The 16,148-nt window shown below is 41.4% G+C and overlaps 2 protein-coding genes across 2 annotated transcripts in view; both read right to left on the bottom strand.

Annotated features, from left to right (window-relative positions):
• Nucleotides 1–7,553, bottom strand: part of AK7 (adenylate kinase 7) — a 59,905-nt gene extending 52,352 nt beyond the window's left edge. The window contains exons 1-3 of the mRNA XM_032769501.2: nucleotides 7,448–7,553; nucleotides 2,558–2,746; nucleotides 417–525 (exon numbers count right to left, since the gene is read on the bottom strand). Of these exons, the coding sequence (XP_032625392.1) occupies nucleotides 417–525; nucleotides 2,558–2,746; nucleotides 7,448–7,549 (400 nt within the window). The 5' untranslated portion in view covers nucleotides 7,550–7,553. The remainder of the gene's footprint in view (nucleotides 1–416; nucleotides 526–2,557; nucleotides 2,747–7,447) is intronic.
• A 3,043-nt stretch (nucleotides 7,554–10,596) lies between these two features.
• On the bottom strand, nucleotides 10,597–16,140 carry GSKIP (GSK3B interacting protein). Its single transcript, XM_032769507.2, has 3 exons — nucleotides 16,015–16,140; nucleotides 14,604–14,862; nucleotides 10,597–12,809 (listed from the first exon to the last, which is right to left on the bottom strand). Exons 2-3 carry the CDS (start codon nucleotides 14,859–14,861, stop codon nucleotides 12,648–12,650), a joined length of 420 nt encoding a protein of 139 aa, XP_032625398.1. The 5' UTR covers nucleotide 14,862; nucleotides 16,015–16,140; the 3' UTR covers nucleotides 10,597–12,647.
• Between the last annotated feature and the right edge of the window lie 8 nt (nucleotides 16,141–16,148).

Here is a 16,148-nt window from a genome sequence, read left to right as displayed (position 1 = left end):
GGTTTGAGATATCTTGTCAAAAGAGAGTAAAGAAAATATGACCAGTAGGGTGAATGGAGAATTCTGATTTGATGGAGTTTTACATTTAGTGTCACAAATATGCTACCCTGTTCGTTGAGAATAAAATGTACACTGATTTAATCTTTCCCTTCAAATACATTTGTATTTATTTTTGGCTGCCATTATCTTGTAACTTGATCAAAAGTTTACTGACTCCTTTGAAGTACAAATGTGTCCTACCCAATGCATGTTGCAGTAATTAAAGTTCACCCTTTCCCCATACTGCTCTTTCATTTATGAACCTGGTTTCATATCACAGCAAATAACAAATCTCAATTTATTTGAGTAATTATCTGTTTCAAATTCTGATTGCTGCATAGTAGAGAGTTTTGTGTTCAGTTACTGATGATACTAACCAGAAGCGGCCCAAGTAGCCTCTTCAATTTGATTTGCATCTTCAGTGATGTTATAAATAATGACATCACATTCAAGTAGGTGACCTAGAAGTTCTTCTTGAGTAGAGATCTGGAGAGAAAAAACCCAACAATCCCATAATCTTTTATAGAAAGAACGAGTTCCCCCGCCCAAAATTCTTTTTCCTTTTATCTTTCATTTCCCTACTGCAAATCTAGGGTGCAGATTGCTGTAAAGCTGCAGTTCTCAAACTTAAGCAATCTGAGGACCCCCATTTTGATTTTTTGCACAGACCCCCAAGCTCCCCACTCAGCCCCAGCCCCACTTCACCCTTTTCCCCCAAGGTCCCACCCCACCTCTTCCCACCCCCTTCCCCAAGCACAGCCCTTCCCCACTCCTCCCCCCTTCTTCTAGCATCATTGATTTCATTGGAAGCAGGATCAAGACCTGTGTGTTATTTTCTATTAACAGTTGGCTAGCTGACAGCCAACAGAAATCATTGTGTTTTTCTTCAGGTTGTAAAGACCTTTGGTTCTATAACTAGAGGACTAATGTTCCAGGCTTAGTTCTGCAGTTGGGTGTTGTCTTATAAAGAAGAGATAGTTTCTCCCTAACTAAAGTTGCAACCACTAAAAGGCTGATTTTTATCCTCTTTGTAATTCCAGAAAAATAAAAGTTGAAGAAATTGCACCTATTTTGTAAAAAAGGTAACAGCATTTCTGTAAAATATGTAACGTTCAAGACCCTCTATCTGCCTAGCTAAAGCACATTCAGGCCCCAGTCCTGCAAGATACTCTGTGTGGGTACAGAGTTTGTTAAGGAGCAGTTTGCTGGATCAGGACCAAATCTAGGAACAAAAGCTTTAGTAACTTTCCAAAGATTCCATAGGAAATGCATGGTAGAACTAAGAGCAGAAATCAGATTACTGAGGAGGCAGACCCTATAGTGAGGCACAGCTGGGCCCCTTTTGCTTCTGCCCCTGCTGCCCTCACCAAAACCAGTCAGGGATACTGCAGGTCAATACAATCATCCATGCATTTTATTTATAGCTCTTTCCCACCAACATACTAGCTATGTACAGGATTTTACAACAGACCACAACCACCAGTCCCTCTCAGCCTCTAACCTCCCCCTCACACAGCCTTTATGGCCCCTGGCTAATTTGGCTAGCAGCTGTTCTAGTTGCCAAGCAGGCAGGGCTATTCACCCAGCCCCAATCCATTCACCTTGATTGGGGCTGGCATGGCAGGGGGCTGATTAAGCACTTCATGCCCAGCACCCTGTCACAGACTCTTATCATCCACTATGCCACAATAAATTTTCTAGCACAGTTTCAAATGTCTCTATTTAATTAGGCCAAATGTAAAGTGGGGCTAATAATGTTTACTAACTTTTAAAAATATTTTGAGATCCACATATGAAAAAACACCTTAAAGGGGCCTTATATTCCAAAAGTGACAAACATCCATGTTCTCAAAATCTCGTCATTTAGATGTCTCAAGTTGGGCACTCAACTATTGAGGCACCCAGAACAACACGTCATTGCTGAAATCTTGGCTTCACTGAATACTTAAGGCCATCATACATCTCACATTGCTCCTATCATAAATAAACACATCATTTCCAGGAAGTATAAAGAAATGGATAAAGGAGTAGGGAGGGAAGACAAGGAGTTCAGTTTTGGCCATGCTAAGGTTAAGGTGATGGTGAGACATACAGAAGAAGGTGTCAGACAGAGAGGCTGAGATATCTGATTGGATGCAGAAAGACAAGCTAGGAGTAGAAAAGTAGAGAGTTGAGTCCTCAGCGTACAGATGTCAGTCTATCCATTGACCTGATCCAAAGCACACTTAAATCAATGTGAGTCTTTCCATTAATTTCAATGTTCTGTGGATCAGGCCCTCTGTGAGTTGATGAGATCACCTAGAAAGAGCCGGTACAGAGACGAAGAATAAAATACAAATGTAGTACTTCTGAAAGAACATGTAGAAAATAATTTTAGAAATATATAAATCATACCATGTCTACAATATATATTATTTGTATATTTTTTTATGGTTTAGAATAATCCAAAGTTTGTCTTAAAGGTGAGCTAAAAAGACAAATATTTATTTACTGACAACTTAACAAGACTGTTACTCACTGTGTAAGTTTCCTGAGCAAAATCTGGTTTCATACTCTGTGCCTTAGAAAGAGTCCCCACTATTTGGTAGGCTCCCTCCTTTGGTTTACTGAGATTAACATCTATAGCTGACATAATTTCAACTTCTTCTTCTTCTTCTTCCTCTCCCACCTCTTCAAGTGATGCTCCAACAACACAGTTAGATAAATACTACAACACACAATACATAAAAAATGATCTATAAATAAAAGGAGACTCAGTTTAATATCTGTACACCTTGTAAACAATTTTCCTCTTCAATATCAATGCACAATTTGTGTTTATTTCAGGTACATTAGATACAGGGGTTCTCACAACAAAAATTTTGGTGGACTCAGAATGCAGCCACCAACTCTTGCTGGTGGCCACACTGACAATTTTTCTTAAAATTCTCAATTAACTTTGGGAAAAATAAATAAATATGCACATACACATGTCCAAATTATTGTAATTTATTGAATCTTTATGCAGATTCAATAATAAAAATGATGTACAGTTGACTCTGTTCTTTACTGGACCAGAATAGAAACACCAATAAGGTGCTCTGAAGGTTCTTGTCTTTTTTTGTTTCTTTTGCTTTTTCAAAAAGATCTGCTTTAAGATCTGCTTAGTAAGTCTGCTGCTGTAAAAGTGATATTAAGAAACATAAATATAACTTTTCACAGCAGCAGACTTACTCAGTCCTGGCAAGCCCAGGGACAAATTAAGTCTTGGATAGGGAGGTCGATGGGGGGAACTGGGAGACGGCGAGATGCATGGTGGGCCAGGCTGAGGCAGCAGAGACCAGGAGTAATGTGGGGGACGACCCCGCAGCTGGGGTTTGGAGCTTTATGGCCAGAGCCTGCTGCCCACCACCCCAGGACTGAAGCCAAACCTTACTGTCCCCAGGAAGGTGGGGAACTCACTAGCTCCCTGCTCCTCCACCATTTGTGTCTTGGGGGTGGGGTAGCAAGGTCCAATCCCTGCTGGTGACCCTGGGGGAGGAACCACTGCTTTATCCCCCCCAACCACTGCCCAGGAGGCTGTGGTCGCAAGAAAAGCCCCTGATGGCCGCATGCATTTGAGCAGGGCTGGCGCTTCCATTTAGGCGACCTAGGTGGTTGCCTAGGGCGCCAGGATTTGGGAGGGTGGCAGACTGCTCCAGTAGACCTCCCGCAGGCGTGCCTGTGGAGGGTCCACTGGTCCCGTGGCTCCGGTGGAGCATCCGCAGGCAAGCCTGTGGCAGGTCCACCGGAGCCGCGGGACCAGCGGACCGTCCGCAGCCACGCCTGCAGGATGTCCACTGGAGCCGCGGGACCGGCGAGCCGGCCCTGCGCCTAGAGTGCCAAAAATCCTGGTGCCGCTCCTGCATCTGAGAAACGCTATGTAGAACCTCAGTGTTACAAACTGACCAGTCAACCACACACCTTCTCTTCCTAGAGTTACCAGGCGGTTTTGGGGGTATAGAAATGTTGCAAAATATATATGCACAATAAAAAGTTCGGAAGGTGTGGAGGGCGAAGAATGACTTATCCTAGTACCATTGAAAAGGAAGCTGCCATCATGAAGACACCTTATGATGGAGTCAAACATCTTGCTGGGAAAAATGGGTTGCTCTATGTGCCACTGGGCACAGGAGAGATTTTAAGACTTAAGTAAATCTATTAACCTTGCACCTCCACATATGGTTCCCATTTGGGAGGACTGGTGGGGAGCACCCCATAGTGCTTATTATAGCCTTGTAGCCCAGCAAGCGTTTGCTGATGATGGGAGTATTAAAGAGATCCTATGGTCCTGGTGATGTTGCCTGCATCGTAGCTCAGTGTGTGTCTTTCTATTGGGGGTGCCCAGGGAAGCATGTGAGCTGGCAAAGGTGCCCTGGCACCAGCATGTGGCTCTAGCAGGAGTATTGCCAGGGAGAGTGCTCTTGGTGATGGCTAGCACCTTAGGCAGTGATTTCCCTACACCCCCCCCTGAATTTCCCCAACAGCCCCCCTAGTTTTGTGAGCTAGTTACATACCAATTTAGTGACTGTTTGGAAATCTTGAATTTAAACTGAACCATTAATACACACTTTAAAAGCCTATTACAGTGTATGATAACATCTGTGTATCTTGAAAAGTATAATAGATTTGAAAGTATGAGACTAGACTAGCTTCCTTGCTTCCTTATACAGCTGTTGTTTTTTATGATGTCAGTGCATTCATTTCAATGAATGTTGGCCAACCTAATAATTTCAAATGATGATTTGTAAGCAAAGTTCTAATGAGCTCTCCTGACAGCTAATGATGAGCTGGGCTGCGGGGAAAGGCTCAGGGCCAGATTATATTTACAGTTACACCTAATCTACCTAGGTATTCAGCAAACAGATCTGTGTTGTCCAAGTGATAGATTTTGGGTGGGTTGGTTACAAACACTTGAATGTGGGGGAAACAGGGGGAAATGTTCTTATGTAATGAATAAAGGCAGTAGAACTGTACTTAGCCTGTTGATGTTTGAAGGCATCAGAGAGAGGGTAGCGGACCTGTCCCTCTCCACTGTTTAAAGTTTTGAGTGATTAGGCTCCATAGAGAGTCTTTGTTCTGTTAAGTGACCACTGCAGCTGACAATCAGTTAAGTGCTTATCCTGTTGAAGGGGACAGTGTTCCTGTGGGTACAGTGTTTTTGTGTTAAGAGACAGCCCAGACTGCACTAGCAGCCAGTGAGGTTCCCCTACTGAGAGCCTCAGCTGAACTACTGAGAGCTGGTGGAACTCAAGAGACCAACTCACAGAGGTCACAGTGGCAGGTGGCAGCAGAAGTGACTGCGCAGGGCCATTGCAACAGAGTGGTGGAGTGAATGGTGGCACAACGAATAGCACATGGCCAAAGCGAACAGTGAGCAGCTGGAGGAACAAGCAAGGTGCCTTCTTGCCCCCCACCTGGCAGGTGTACTCATGTGAAAGCACCTCTAAACTCTGAGTTTTCACTGACAAGGAACAACACTGGGTGGAGGGGTGTCGGTGGAGGGAAAAGCGAGGCATGTTAAATAAAACATTTGTTTTTGTCCACTATATTTAGTGACTTTGCTCAGTCTGCTAGATTGTGATTGGATATGGAAATCTACTATAAATGGTTTCCCAGTTAGCCAAGATTTTTAAAATGCATTATTTGCCAAGGTTGTTATCTCACACATTGTTTCTGTCTTGGGAGGTTCATTATGTTGGGGAGTTTCTGTACTAAACATTTTTATTATTATAATTAATTTTTACATAGAATGGTCATACTGGGTCAGGGACCAATGGTCTTCATAAGCCCAGTACCCTGTGTCTTACAAAAGTGGCTCAAAGGCCAGGTGCTCAGAGGGATGATGAAGCCGAACAGATAATCATCAAAAATGACCTCCCTGTGCCCATTCCAGCTTCTGGCAAACAGGCTAGGGACACTCAGAGCATGGTGTTGCATCCCTCCCCACCCTGCCTAATAGCCACAGATGGACCTTGTCTCCAGGAATTTATCTGTTCTTTTATCTCCTGTTAGTTTTGGTCTTCACACCATCCCCTGGCAAAGAGTTCCCTGGCTACTTTATATTGTGTGAAGAAGTACTCCTCCTTTGTTTTTTAAAACCTGCTGGCCCTATTAAACTTCATTGGTGACTGCTATTTTCTTCTGTTTATCGTGAACAATTAATAAAATTTCCTTATTCACTTTCTTCGCACCAGTCAAGATTTTTGTAGACCCTCGTATCCATATCCCCATTTAATTATCCCGCGTTTTAAGCGGAATTATTCTCAGTCATTTTAAATCTCTCCTACTGTTTCATGACCCTGATCATTTAGTTGCCCCATCTCTGTACCTTTCCAATTTCCAATTATCAATATTTTAGGATGAGTCGAAGATCTGCACACACTAGCTTCAAGGTGTGCACGTACATGATTTATATAGAGGCAAGTGTGATATTTTCTGCTCATTTCTATCCACTTCTAATTTTCCACTACACATTGTTGGCTTTTGTGACCTGCTGCCACATTGAGTGGATGTTTCAGTAGCCAACTATCCACATGACTCCAAGATCCTTCTTTCATGAGTGTTAACAGCAGGACTAAATTACAACTAAGCTTCATCAATTTATCGAGTATAGTTGAGGATTGCTTTCCATGCTGCATACTTGTGCAATTTATAACATTGTGAATTGAATTTGCCATTTGTTGCCCAGTCACCACAGTTTTTGTGAAGATCCTTTGTAGGCTCTTCGCATCTGCCTGGGAAGCTTTAACTATCATTGAATGTTTTGTATCATCTGCAAATTTTGCCACCTCACTGTTTACCCATTTTTCCAGATGAATATGTTGAACAGTACTGGTCCCAGTACTGACCCCTCTGGGATACCACTATTTATCTCTCTCCATTCTGAAAACTGATAATTTATTCCCACCCTTTCTTTCCCATCTTTTAACCAGTTACTGATCCATGAGAGAACTGCCCTCTTATCCCATGATGGCTTACTTTTCAAAAGTTAATTTAAATTAAATACATTTTTTAAAATTATTATTATTAATACTTTTTTTTTAGAAATCTAGATCTGTTGTGTGTTTTGGTGTAACTTGCATTTTCCTTATGTTAAATTTGCATAATCCTCACAAAACATTTACTTTATTCATATCTCTTTTATATATCTCATTGGACCTGACACCCCCCCTGTAAATTCGAACACCCCCCCCCCCAATTTCAATTCCTGGGGAAACTAATGACCTTGGGCTGGGGCGAGGGGCTGCTCTCTATACCTGGCTCTGGCATCAGCCACACCCCAGCAGGTTGTTCATCCCCGTTGGGCCGGCCAACGATGGGGCCGTATCCCAGCTCGGAGAGATCCTGCGGCCCAGCCCCCTCCCAGGGACCCCCACCCCGCGGTCACCTTCCCGATGCTGCTGCCGCTGTAGGAGTCCAGATGGTTTAGAAAGACCCTCTGGCTACGAACGGCCACTTCGGCCGCGGCCACCGCCTCCTCCTCCGCCATGGCGCTCGCCAGAGAAGCCGCGCCGTTGCTAAGCGACCAAGCCAAGCTGCAGGGTCCTTCTCCGCACCGGCCCAGAAACCCGGGCGGGCAGCCACAGGGGCGGGCAGGGGGCGAGGCTGGTGCCAGGCCGCCTAGGGGGAAGGGAGGCTCCCGCTATCTGGGGAAAAGCCGGGAGAGACCGATACGAGGGGAGGCAGAGACCGAGTGGAACAGAAGGGAAAAGGACAGGAAGCTATAACCGTCCCCTAAAAGAGGGACAAAAATCTACAGTCAGAGGAGGAGACAGCGATAGCGGAGGCGGTTCAGGAACAAGGGAGAGACTCATGATAGAGGCAGAGTTTGACTTTTTAAAATAGCGCGTGCTGTCATCTAGAGTTGGTTGTACTGTGTGGTACCAGGTAAGTAAGGTACTTGCACAATTCTGATCTGAGTTAGGGGAGGGAGGAGGCATCTATATTCACAGGGATTTGTGTGCTTTTTAAATAAGAGAGTCAGTAGTTCATAGGCATTTTCACTAATATGGTAGCACCCCTATTTTATGAACTAGCTGGGGTGTGAAGTTCGTAAAACTGAGTATCTCACAGTTACAGTAGATTACAGTACCAGAGTTACAGTAGATTACAGTACCAGAGTTGTAGTATAGGGCACTATATTGCTTTCTTATCCTCAAACACTGCAAAGCGGTTTCCATTACACTGAAAGCATTAGGTTATCACTTTTATTATGTGATTTTTTTTTTCCTATTAGGGAAAATAGTTCATAAAACTAGTTGCTCATAAGACTAATGTTTGAAAAATTAAGGTTCTAGCCTGTGCAAATTTGCAGATGAATTAAGTGGAAGATAAAGGCTAGCCAGAAGTTCCTAAACCCTGCACTTTTTACACATATCCATCCTAAGAAAAAAGGGGAGAAGAGGAACAGTGATAAGCACAGAGCAGCTTTACCTATCAGACAATTGGTTACTACCATTGCGTTTCAGAAGTAATGGTCAGACAAATATGTGGTCCTCCTTTAGGACAGGGGATGGTCTATGCGACCGCTTGAGGTCCCTTCAACCTTAAAATCATAAATATGTATGTCCGAGAGAGACATTTTACAGCTGTTGATTTGTTCATAGTTCACATTCTCTATAGTGCATGATCTGCACCTTCATGCACCACTGAGCAATTGTTATCACTGTATGTATGTACTAACCCTTTAAGAAGAAACGAGAACATATTGAGCATTTATATTAATTAACCTCTATCATCTCTCCCCTCAAATCTCTTTTGGTTGGGCTAAACAAACTAAGCTCTTTGAATCTCCTTTCATAAGGTAGGTTTTCCATTCCTCACATCAGCTCTCCTCTGTACCTGTTCCAGTCTGAATTAGTCTTTCTGAAACATTGGAGAACAGAATTGCATACAGTATTCCAGAGGACATCTCACCCCTATCTTGTATAATGGTACCATCGCTTCCCTATCTCTACTGGAAATACCTCACCTAAAGCATGCTAAGTGCATTAGCCTTTTTCACAGCTGCAGCTCATAGTTCTCCTGTGAACCACCAATACATCCAGGTCTTTCTCTTTGTCACTTCCAAACTTCTTCTTGGCACATGCACGTGCCTCAGGTGGCACGTGACCAGGATTCATCACCAAATTTAGTCTGTTGGTTGGATCATTAGCTTTCTGAGCTTGGACAAGGTACTAAGGGGTAATGCAACATAAATGCTGATCTATGCTTCCTGCTTCCAACTGAGCCGTCCTCAATTTATAGCAAAAAGTTGCTATAGAGACAGCCATTTTTTTAAGAAGGATCAATGTCCCTAAAATGTCCCAGCACTAACCCCTGTTCTTTTTAATATAATGTAGTTTTACAATGAGAACATCTGACCTTGTTGCAGTTTCATTTGCTGAGCTAAGCAAAATGATACGGTACATACATAACTTAAAACAATGCAAACACTTGACTGCACTGTTAATGTATGATATGAGCTTTAGCATACAACTTCCATTGATCTTATTAGGTGGTTGCAGCTGAATCTTGAGAAATAGTGTTTAAAAAAGCATTTAGTATTTGCTTTTTTTAGTATAATATGCAAGCTAATACCTGAAAGACAACCTTGAGGTATGCATAGTAACTTTTAGATCATGCAGTAGATATAAGCACAGCGATAGTCAGCAATAGCAGATAAAGACTGATACTGTTGTTTAAACAAAGATGAATTCATCTTATCCTATTTTACATTTGCATTCCAACAGTACTCTGAACTGGAGCAGGCTCTCTTCCTGATATATCCCCACTTCAGACCTCTAAGTACATAGCACTTTCTTCAGCATGACACAAAATCTTTGGTAGAATTGAGGTCAACTCCATTCTTCAAAATGTTACCGGACATTCTTACAGCAGGCAGCTGTTTGACTCTTATTAATAGAATACGAAGTGATTAAACAGTGCTAGTCTTTGAGACTTTTCATACTGTCCAAGGTTGTTTTCCGCTGTCTCTTCCCACTTTTATTTAATTGAAAGCCTATCCACTCTCGTCCTTATGAAAGGTATATCCATTCACAGATCTATGGCTTTCTCAGATGCCCAGCAGCACAGGATCAAGGATTCAGACAAGTATGTGATATAAAGCAACCAAGTAAGGAATTGCACTGAAAAGGTCTACTGTTAATTGGCATTTCAATTGAGCCTTTTCACACAAGCAGTATGTTCTAGTATAACTATTTAAGAGCATTCCCACGTGTTACAAGCATACCCAATCCCACTAAGTGCATGACTGGAATCGCTTTTCATTTTCAAGTTATAGTGTAGTCCATTATTTCTAGGGAAGCAAGTGAGATCTGTGGCTTATGCAGCCTTCCCCCACGTTTATGCCTTCTGTTAACGGCGTCTTAATTTCTGTTGTAAAGCTTTAAGTGCTTCGAAATATTCCTTGTCAGCCACAGGCATATTCAAGTTAAGTGAATGTGTTTACCTGACTTGTGTGTCTGAGACTTGCAAGTTTAGAAAGATATGGTATATATTTTCGATTTATTTTGGGGGAAAAGAATAAAAAGCTGATCAAACATAAGTTTTGCATTTATTCAAGTGTTTAGTCATTGAAATAACAGGTGCATTGTTACAGGGGTAGATATTCAGATATAAGTTTGGCAAAGTACATTTTCCTCATAGAGGATTAAAGCACATGCCACAAAACTGGGGGCGGGGGGAGGAGCTGAACAATTTTCTTAGAGCATGAAAAAATACTTTTAAGCAAAATATATATTAAACTTTAGGACAGAAGATTAACATGAAATGTTTCAACCTAAGAAGATAATAAAACAAAAACATTACACTTGAAAACAGAAGCTTTGACTGTAGGTGCCTTCTCAGTCATAATTACAGCATCACTGCCACAAAACTATAATAAATGCTCAACTTGTTAACTGGTCCCACAAATTAATGCAACTGATCCTCAGCTGGTGTCAATTAGTCTAGCTCTGTTGATGTCAGTGGATGTTTATTTACAACAGCTGATGATCTAGCCCTCTCTTTGGATTCACATTTACTTTGTTTCTAGCATGAAACATGGGAGAATAAAGGCAGAATTACATAAACAAGGATGCATAAATATTGAATGGTATAAGAATGCAAAAAAGTGATCATATAATGTTAGTTCAATACTACTGGTGCTTTAAACCAACTGAATACTTTTCAAAAAGTCTCTTCCACATATTTGAAAACAAAGTAGCACAATAAATTTATAAAGAGCTTTGTATTTTTTTTATAAAATAGAAAATACATAACTGTCTCCCAATTCAATATCAATCTCTGAATGTTTCCTACAGCCTTGGGTTTCAAACCAATACACTGCATTGACATTATATACTTACTGTTCTTTAGGACAGGACACTGTACAATTGAGGAAGAGGGCAGCTTACAGTAATATCTAAGCATCACACTGTAAAAAGTAAAGATTGAAGCAAAAATACTTGAGTATATTCTGTACATCATGTAAACAAACATTTAGAATAGTAAACAGGCTAAAATGTCTTCCTCGGCCTCCCAAAGTTATATTAGTATGGTCTATATTTAAGAAAAAATGTCACCTGTTCTTCCTACTTTACTTCTGTGCTTAGCTCGTTTGCAAATTTAGATGATACATTCATATGCCAACGGTTATCTTTTGTTTACTGGTTGCTGCAGATAAGGGTATGTTGAATAATACTGAACATTGCTTTTAACTCAACAAGGACACTAAGATCTGGTCTAAACTAGAAATCAGGTCAATTTAACTATGTTGGTCAGGGCTATGGAAAAAAATCTACATCCCGGAATAGCGCACTAAAGCTGACCTAAGTCTATGTGTAGACAACGCTAGATCAATGGAAGAATTCTTCTGGCAGCTTAGCTGTCACCTCTTGGGGAGGTGGATTTCCAACAGGAGATTCTGAAGTGCTACAGTGGCACAGCTACATCAGCACAGCTGGAGTATTTTAAATACAGACAAGCCCAGAGTAAGCAATGTTCAAATGATATATGATATTGTGAGATGCATATTTTGTGAATGAAGCAGAGAGTTTTCAGGTTTGCATACAAAAAAAATTGAGCTGCAAAAGATATCCTCTAAGTGGACTAAAGTAGTTCCCATTAATTTAGCTAGAGCAAGTAGTTAAAATTTGGTTTTAAGGAGCAGAGTTAAAATTTACAGATAGTAATACTTAATGTGTCTACTTCCATACATGGCATTCAAGATTTCCATAGTACCAATTAAGATATTTCTTAGAATAAAATATTGCATCATATTGCTTTGCAAAGAGATCAAATTTCTTCAAATGCTGTAGAAAGCAAGTCACTTTCAACTGATGATCTACAGCAGAGTTAAACAAAAAAGGTACTACTTCTATAGTCCACCAAGATAACTTAAAGTAGCCTTGTGGACAAAGCAGAGCCATAGCAACACTGTTATTTTACAAGTCAGTACTATTGTAAGGAACCTAGATGTTTAGGCAAGAAATGAAGCTTGATGTATGTTTTTGGCTATATCTGAAAGCAAGGTCTCAGTAACTCATACTAAGAATTTCCACTATCATTAATCATTCCCCAACATGTGCTTGTTCCTGCAGACTGAATCATGATTGCCCATCCCTTTTCAAAGCTTCCAGTCTCTGTAGCAGTGCATTTCCAAAAGCTTCACGATATGCTGGGCTAAGAGAGTCCAGTAAAGAGTAGACAGTCTCATGATACGCAGTTTGTAAGCCATCATCAGCCTGGTCAAAAGCATAACCCACCACCTGTTGCAAAGAGATCAATAGTTAATTTTTTTGTGGTTAGTCATTTCATCATGGGAACCATAACAATCACAAAATTAGTCACATTAGTACACTACACAGAAGGATTTCCAGACACGACAAACCTATACTTTGTAGTTGTGTTGTAATCATGTTGGTCCCAGGATAACAGAGACAAGGTGGGTGAAGTAATATCTTTTGCTGGTGAAAGAGACAAGCTTTTGAGCTTACACAAAGCTCCCTTTCGGGTCTCAAAAGGTACTCAGTGTCACAGTTAAATACAAGATGGAACAGACCATCTGGCATAAATAGTTAACACATAGGAGACCATTCAAGGTGAAGTGTACTTAACTGACACTCAGGCCTGGCCTACACTAAAAAGTTAGGTTGACAAATGTATGTCGCTCAGGGATGTGAAAAATGTAGTTAAGCTGACCTAACCCCAATGTAGAAAGTACTAGGCTGACAGAAGAATCCTCTCAGAGAGGTGGATCGCTTACATTGACGGAGAACCCCTCCCATCAATATAGGTAGTGTCTACACTTGAAACCCTATAGCGGTACAGTGGTGCCACTGTAGCACTTCAAGTGCATACAAGCCCGGAAGAAGAGAAGAGCTCTGTGTAAGCTCGAAAGCTTGTCTTTTCCCAAGAGAAGTTGGTTCAATAAAGCCTATACTTCGTCTTCCCTATTGAAGACGTTAGTAACAATTCATCATCATCATCATCATCTAAAGGAGTTTCCAATATTCTTTTCTCATAAAACTGAGAGCACCAAAGACATTAAATATAGAGGCTTACTTTTGAATTTGGCTGGAAGTTCTCATTTCACCACACAAGTATTTGCACAAGCAATTCAAATAGTATGAAAGGGAGATGCATGCATAGAAATCAATAGTTAGTTTCTTATAGACAAGGTAAAGATTACAGTAGTCTGTTTTATAAAATATAGTCTGATGTGGGCACAATACTATATCATCTACTTTTTTAAAAGCTTTCTGCAATTGTAGTGCACTTTTCTCAGACAACTGTGGACTAGAAGATTGAAGAATTACAGTTAAAAAAAGTCACCTGTAACACCAAACATTTCAATTATCTAGTTCTATTTTTATCATTCTGTAGATGTTTCTGCTTTCATAATCTAGGTTAACTCTATTGTGTTATTAGACTAAAGGCATTGGAGAAAACAGATGAGGATGGGCATTACCTCACTTCTTTAAACAGGGTGCCAAAAATGTACCCTTTACTTTCACTAAGAGCACATGTCAAGGATACCACAAGCCTCAGTTCTTAGTTTCCAGGGTTGTGCCAATTTGTCAGAATTTTTTTTTTTTTTTATTTAAAGTTCCAAAATTTCTTTATATAATGCCTAACTTTAGCACCAGTTACTGTTACCAGCCTTTGTTAGTGAAACACAGAATCAAGATAAAATCATGCACAGAAAAATAAAAATTGTATACTATACCCCAGTTATGAAGGGCATAAACACTGTTACAATATACAGAGCTTTACTTCAAATAGTGGTCATTGCATCAGTTCTAATTTAACATTTTTCCATGCATGTAAGATGCACTTTGGCAACACAAGTGTGTAAAATCCTCCCCTTTTGGGTTTAATTGAAATGGCATACTAGTAGTTCCCTAAAAAGCTGAATTTTGAAGTATGAAATAGACTTTAAAAAGTATTCAATAAAGAAAAGAGCCTATGCTGCTTTGATGACAACTGAAAATTTTTACTAGATGTCTTTTAATTAATATTTATTGTAAACAAAGCAGCTTTATAAAGGATAAACAAGTTACCCTAAGTCCTGCTTCTGTGAGTTCCAGGCAATATCTGTTTCTCTCCCTTGTCTCCACATTGATAAATGCCACATCCTCTGCACATGGAAGATTTTTTGAGACAAACATGTTGCTGACAGCAAACAGAACATCATTCACAACAGCTTCTGCCTCTAGTCTCATATCTTTCACATCTGTTCCTTCAATGTCCTTATATTCAGAATCTTCTTCAAACCCTGTGTTACTGGACAACTCCATGGGATTGTAATCAGTCTCCATTCTGTGTACAGAAACACCATATTCAATTTTATATGGCCACAAATGCTTATTATGCAAGATCAATGGTATAAAACAATAGATTTTTCTCCAACAGAAAGAACTATTTCAAGATACATTCAATGTCATGCAAAAACAAAGGAAGATATGGGCCCTGTAGAGCTACTTGCAGACCAACCAGGATTTTTTTTTTTTTATTGGAGGAGTCTCAAAAAAGACAGGATATTAACCACAATGTTTCAGCATAACAAACTTAAAGTTCTGTGAATAAACAGATATGGTATTGAAGTGAAAATACACACATCTATATTTTATAAGCACAGTATGCAGTGTTCTTAATACACAAGCAACTGACATTGCTTTACAATAACCTGTTATCAGTCAATCCTAAACAACTCATCTGCTGGTCCCCAATGAGTCAAGAATTGATGTCTGCATCAGCAGGTGCAGGAAGCGGAGGAGAGAGGAAGAGGGAAATTACTGAGTCAAAGGAAAGCTTAAACTCTTGGAGTGAAAGTGAACGTCACTAATATTTAAGGGAGCTATTTATTAAACCTGGCTGTTTGCCTGTAATGAAAGTCAATTCGTTCAGCCTGTCTCTGTATCTATTTGTTAATACAAAGGTCAGTAGCATGGGTTGACACACAAAAAGACTGAACACACGGACACGTTTTCTGCGTTAGTCCTAAGATGCAAGTCATGCAAGACGAAAAACAACGCAGAATCCCTTTGCAAGATCCATTATGTCCTCGGGGCAGGGAGCTCCCAGAGCACCGCAACACACCACAGCCGAGAGGGCTGGGGACCACCCGTGCACGTCCAGTGCCACAAGGCACCTCGCGCTCGAGAACGACCCCGCTGCCCCTGGTAACTCCCTGGGGCTGGAGGCAGAGACCAGAAGGAGCCAGTCCCGGAAGAGCAGCTCGCAGCAGGCAGCCCCGCCGCTCCCTGGAGAAGGGCCTGCAGCGCGGTCACCACGGTGACAGCCGCACGGCGCGCAGGAGAATCGGGCAGCGAAGCCTCGTTAACTCCACCCTGAACCTAATACGGGGGAAAAAACCCTAACATAGCGGCGAGACGGGCCCCAAAACCGCCGTCTCTTCCGCTACTCCCCCGTGCCGCAGGCCAGGAGCCTTCCCCCCACCAACCCAGTCACCTGTCCGCCACAAACGCGCCTCCCGCCCGTCTTCTACAGCCGCGGAAAAGCAACTTTGGGGCTGACCAGCCACCCACGCCGATTCCGCCTCATGCCCGCCCCTTCACTTCCGCCCCCTCTCTGTGACTTCACTT

The sequence above is a fragment of the Chelonoidis abingdonii genome, chromosome 4, assembly GCF_003597395.2.
Source record: "Chelonoidis abingdonii isolate Lonesome George chromosome 4, CheloAbing_2.0, whole genome shotgun sequence".
Lineage (NCBI taxonomy): Eukaryota > Metazoa > Chordata > Testudines > Testudinidae > Chelonoidis > Chelonoidis abingdonii.
The sequence above is the reverse complement of the archived record's forward strand: the minus strand, read 5'-3'. Positions and strand labels throughout refer to the sequence as shown.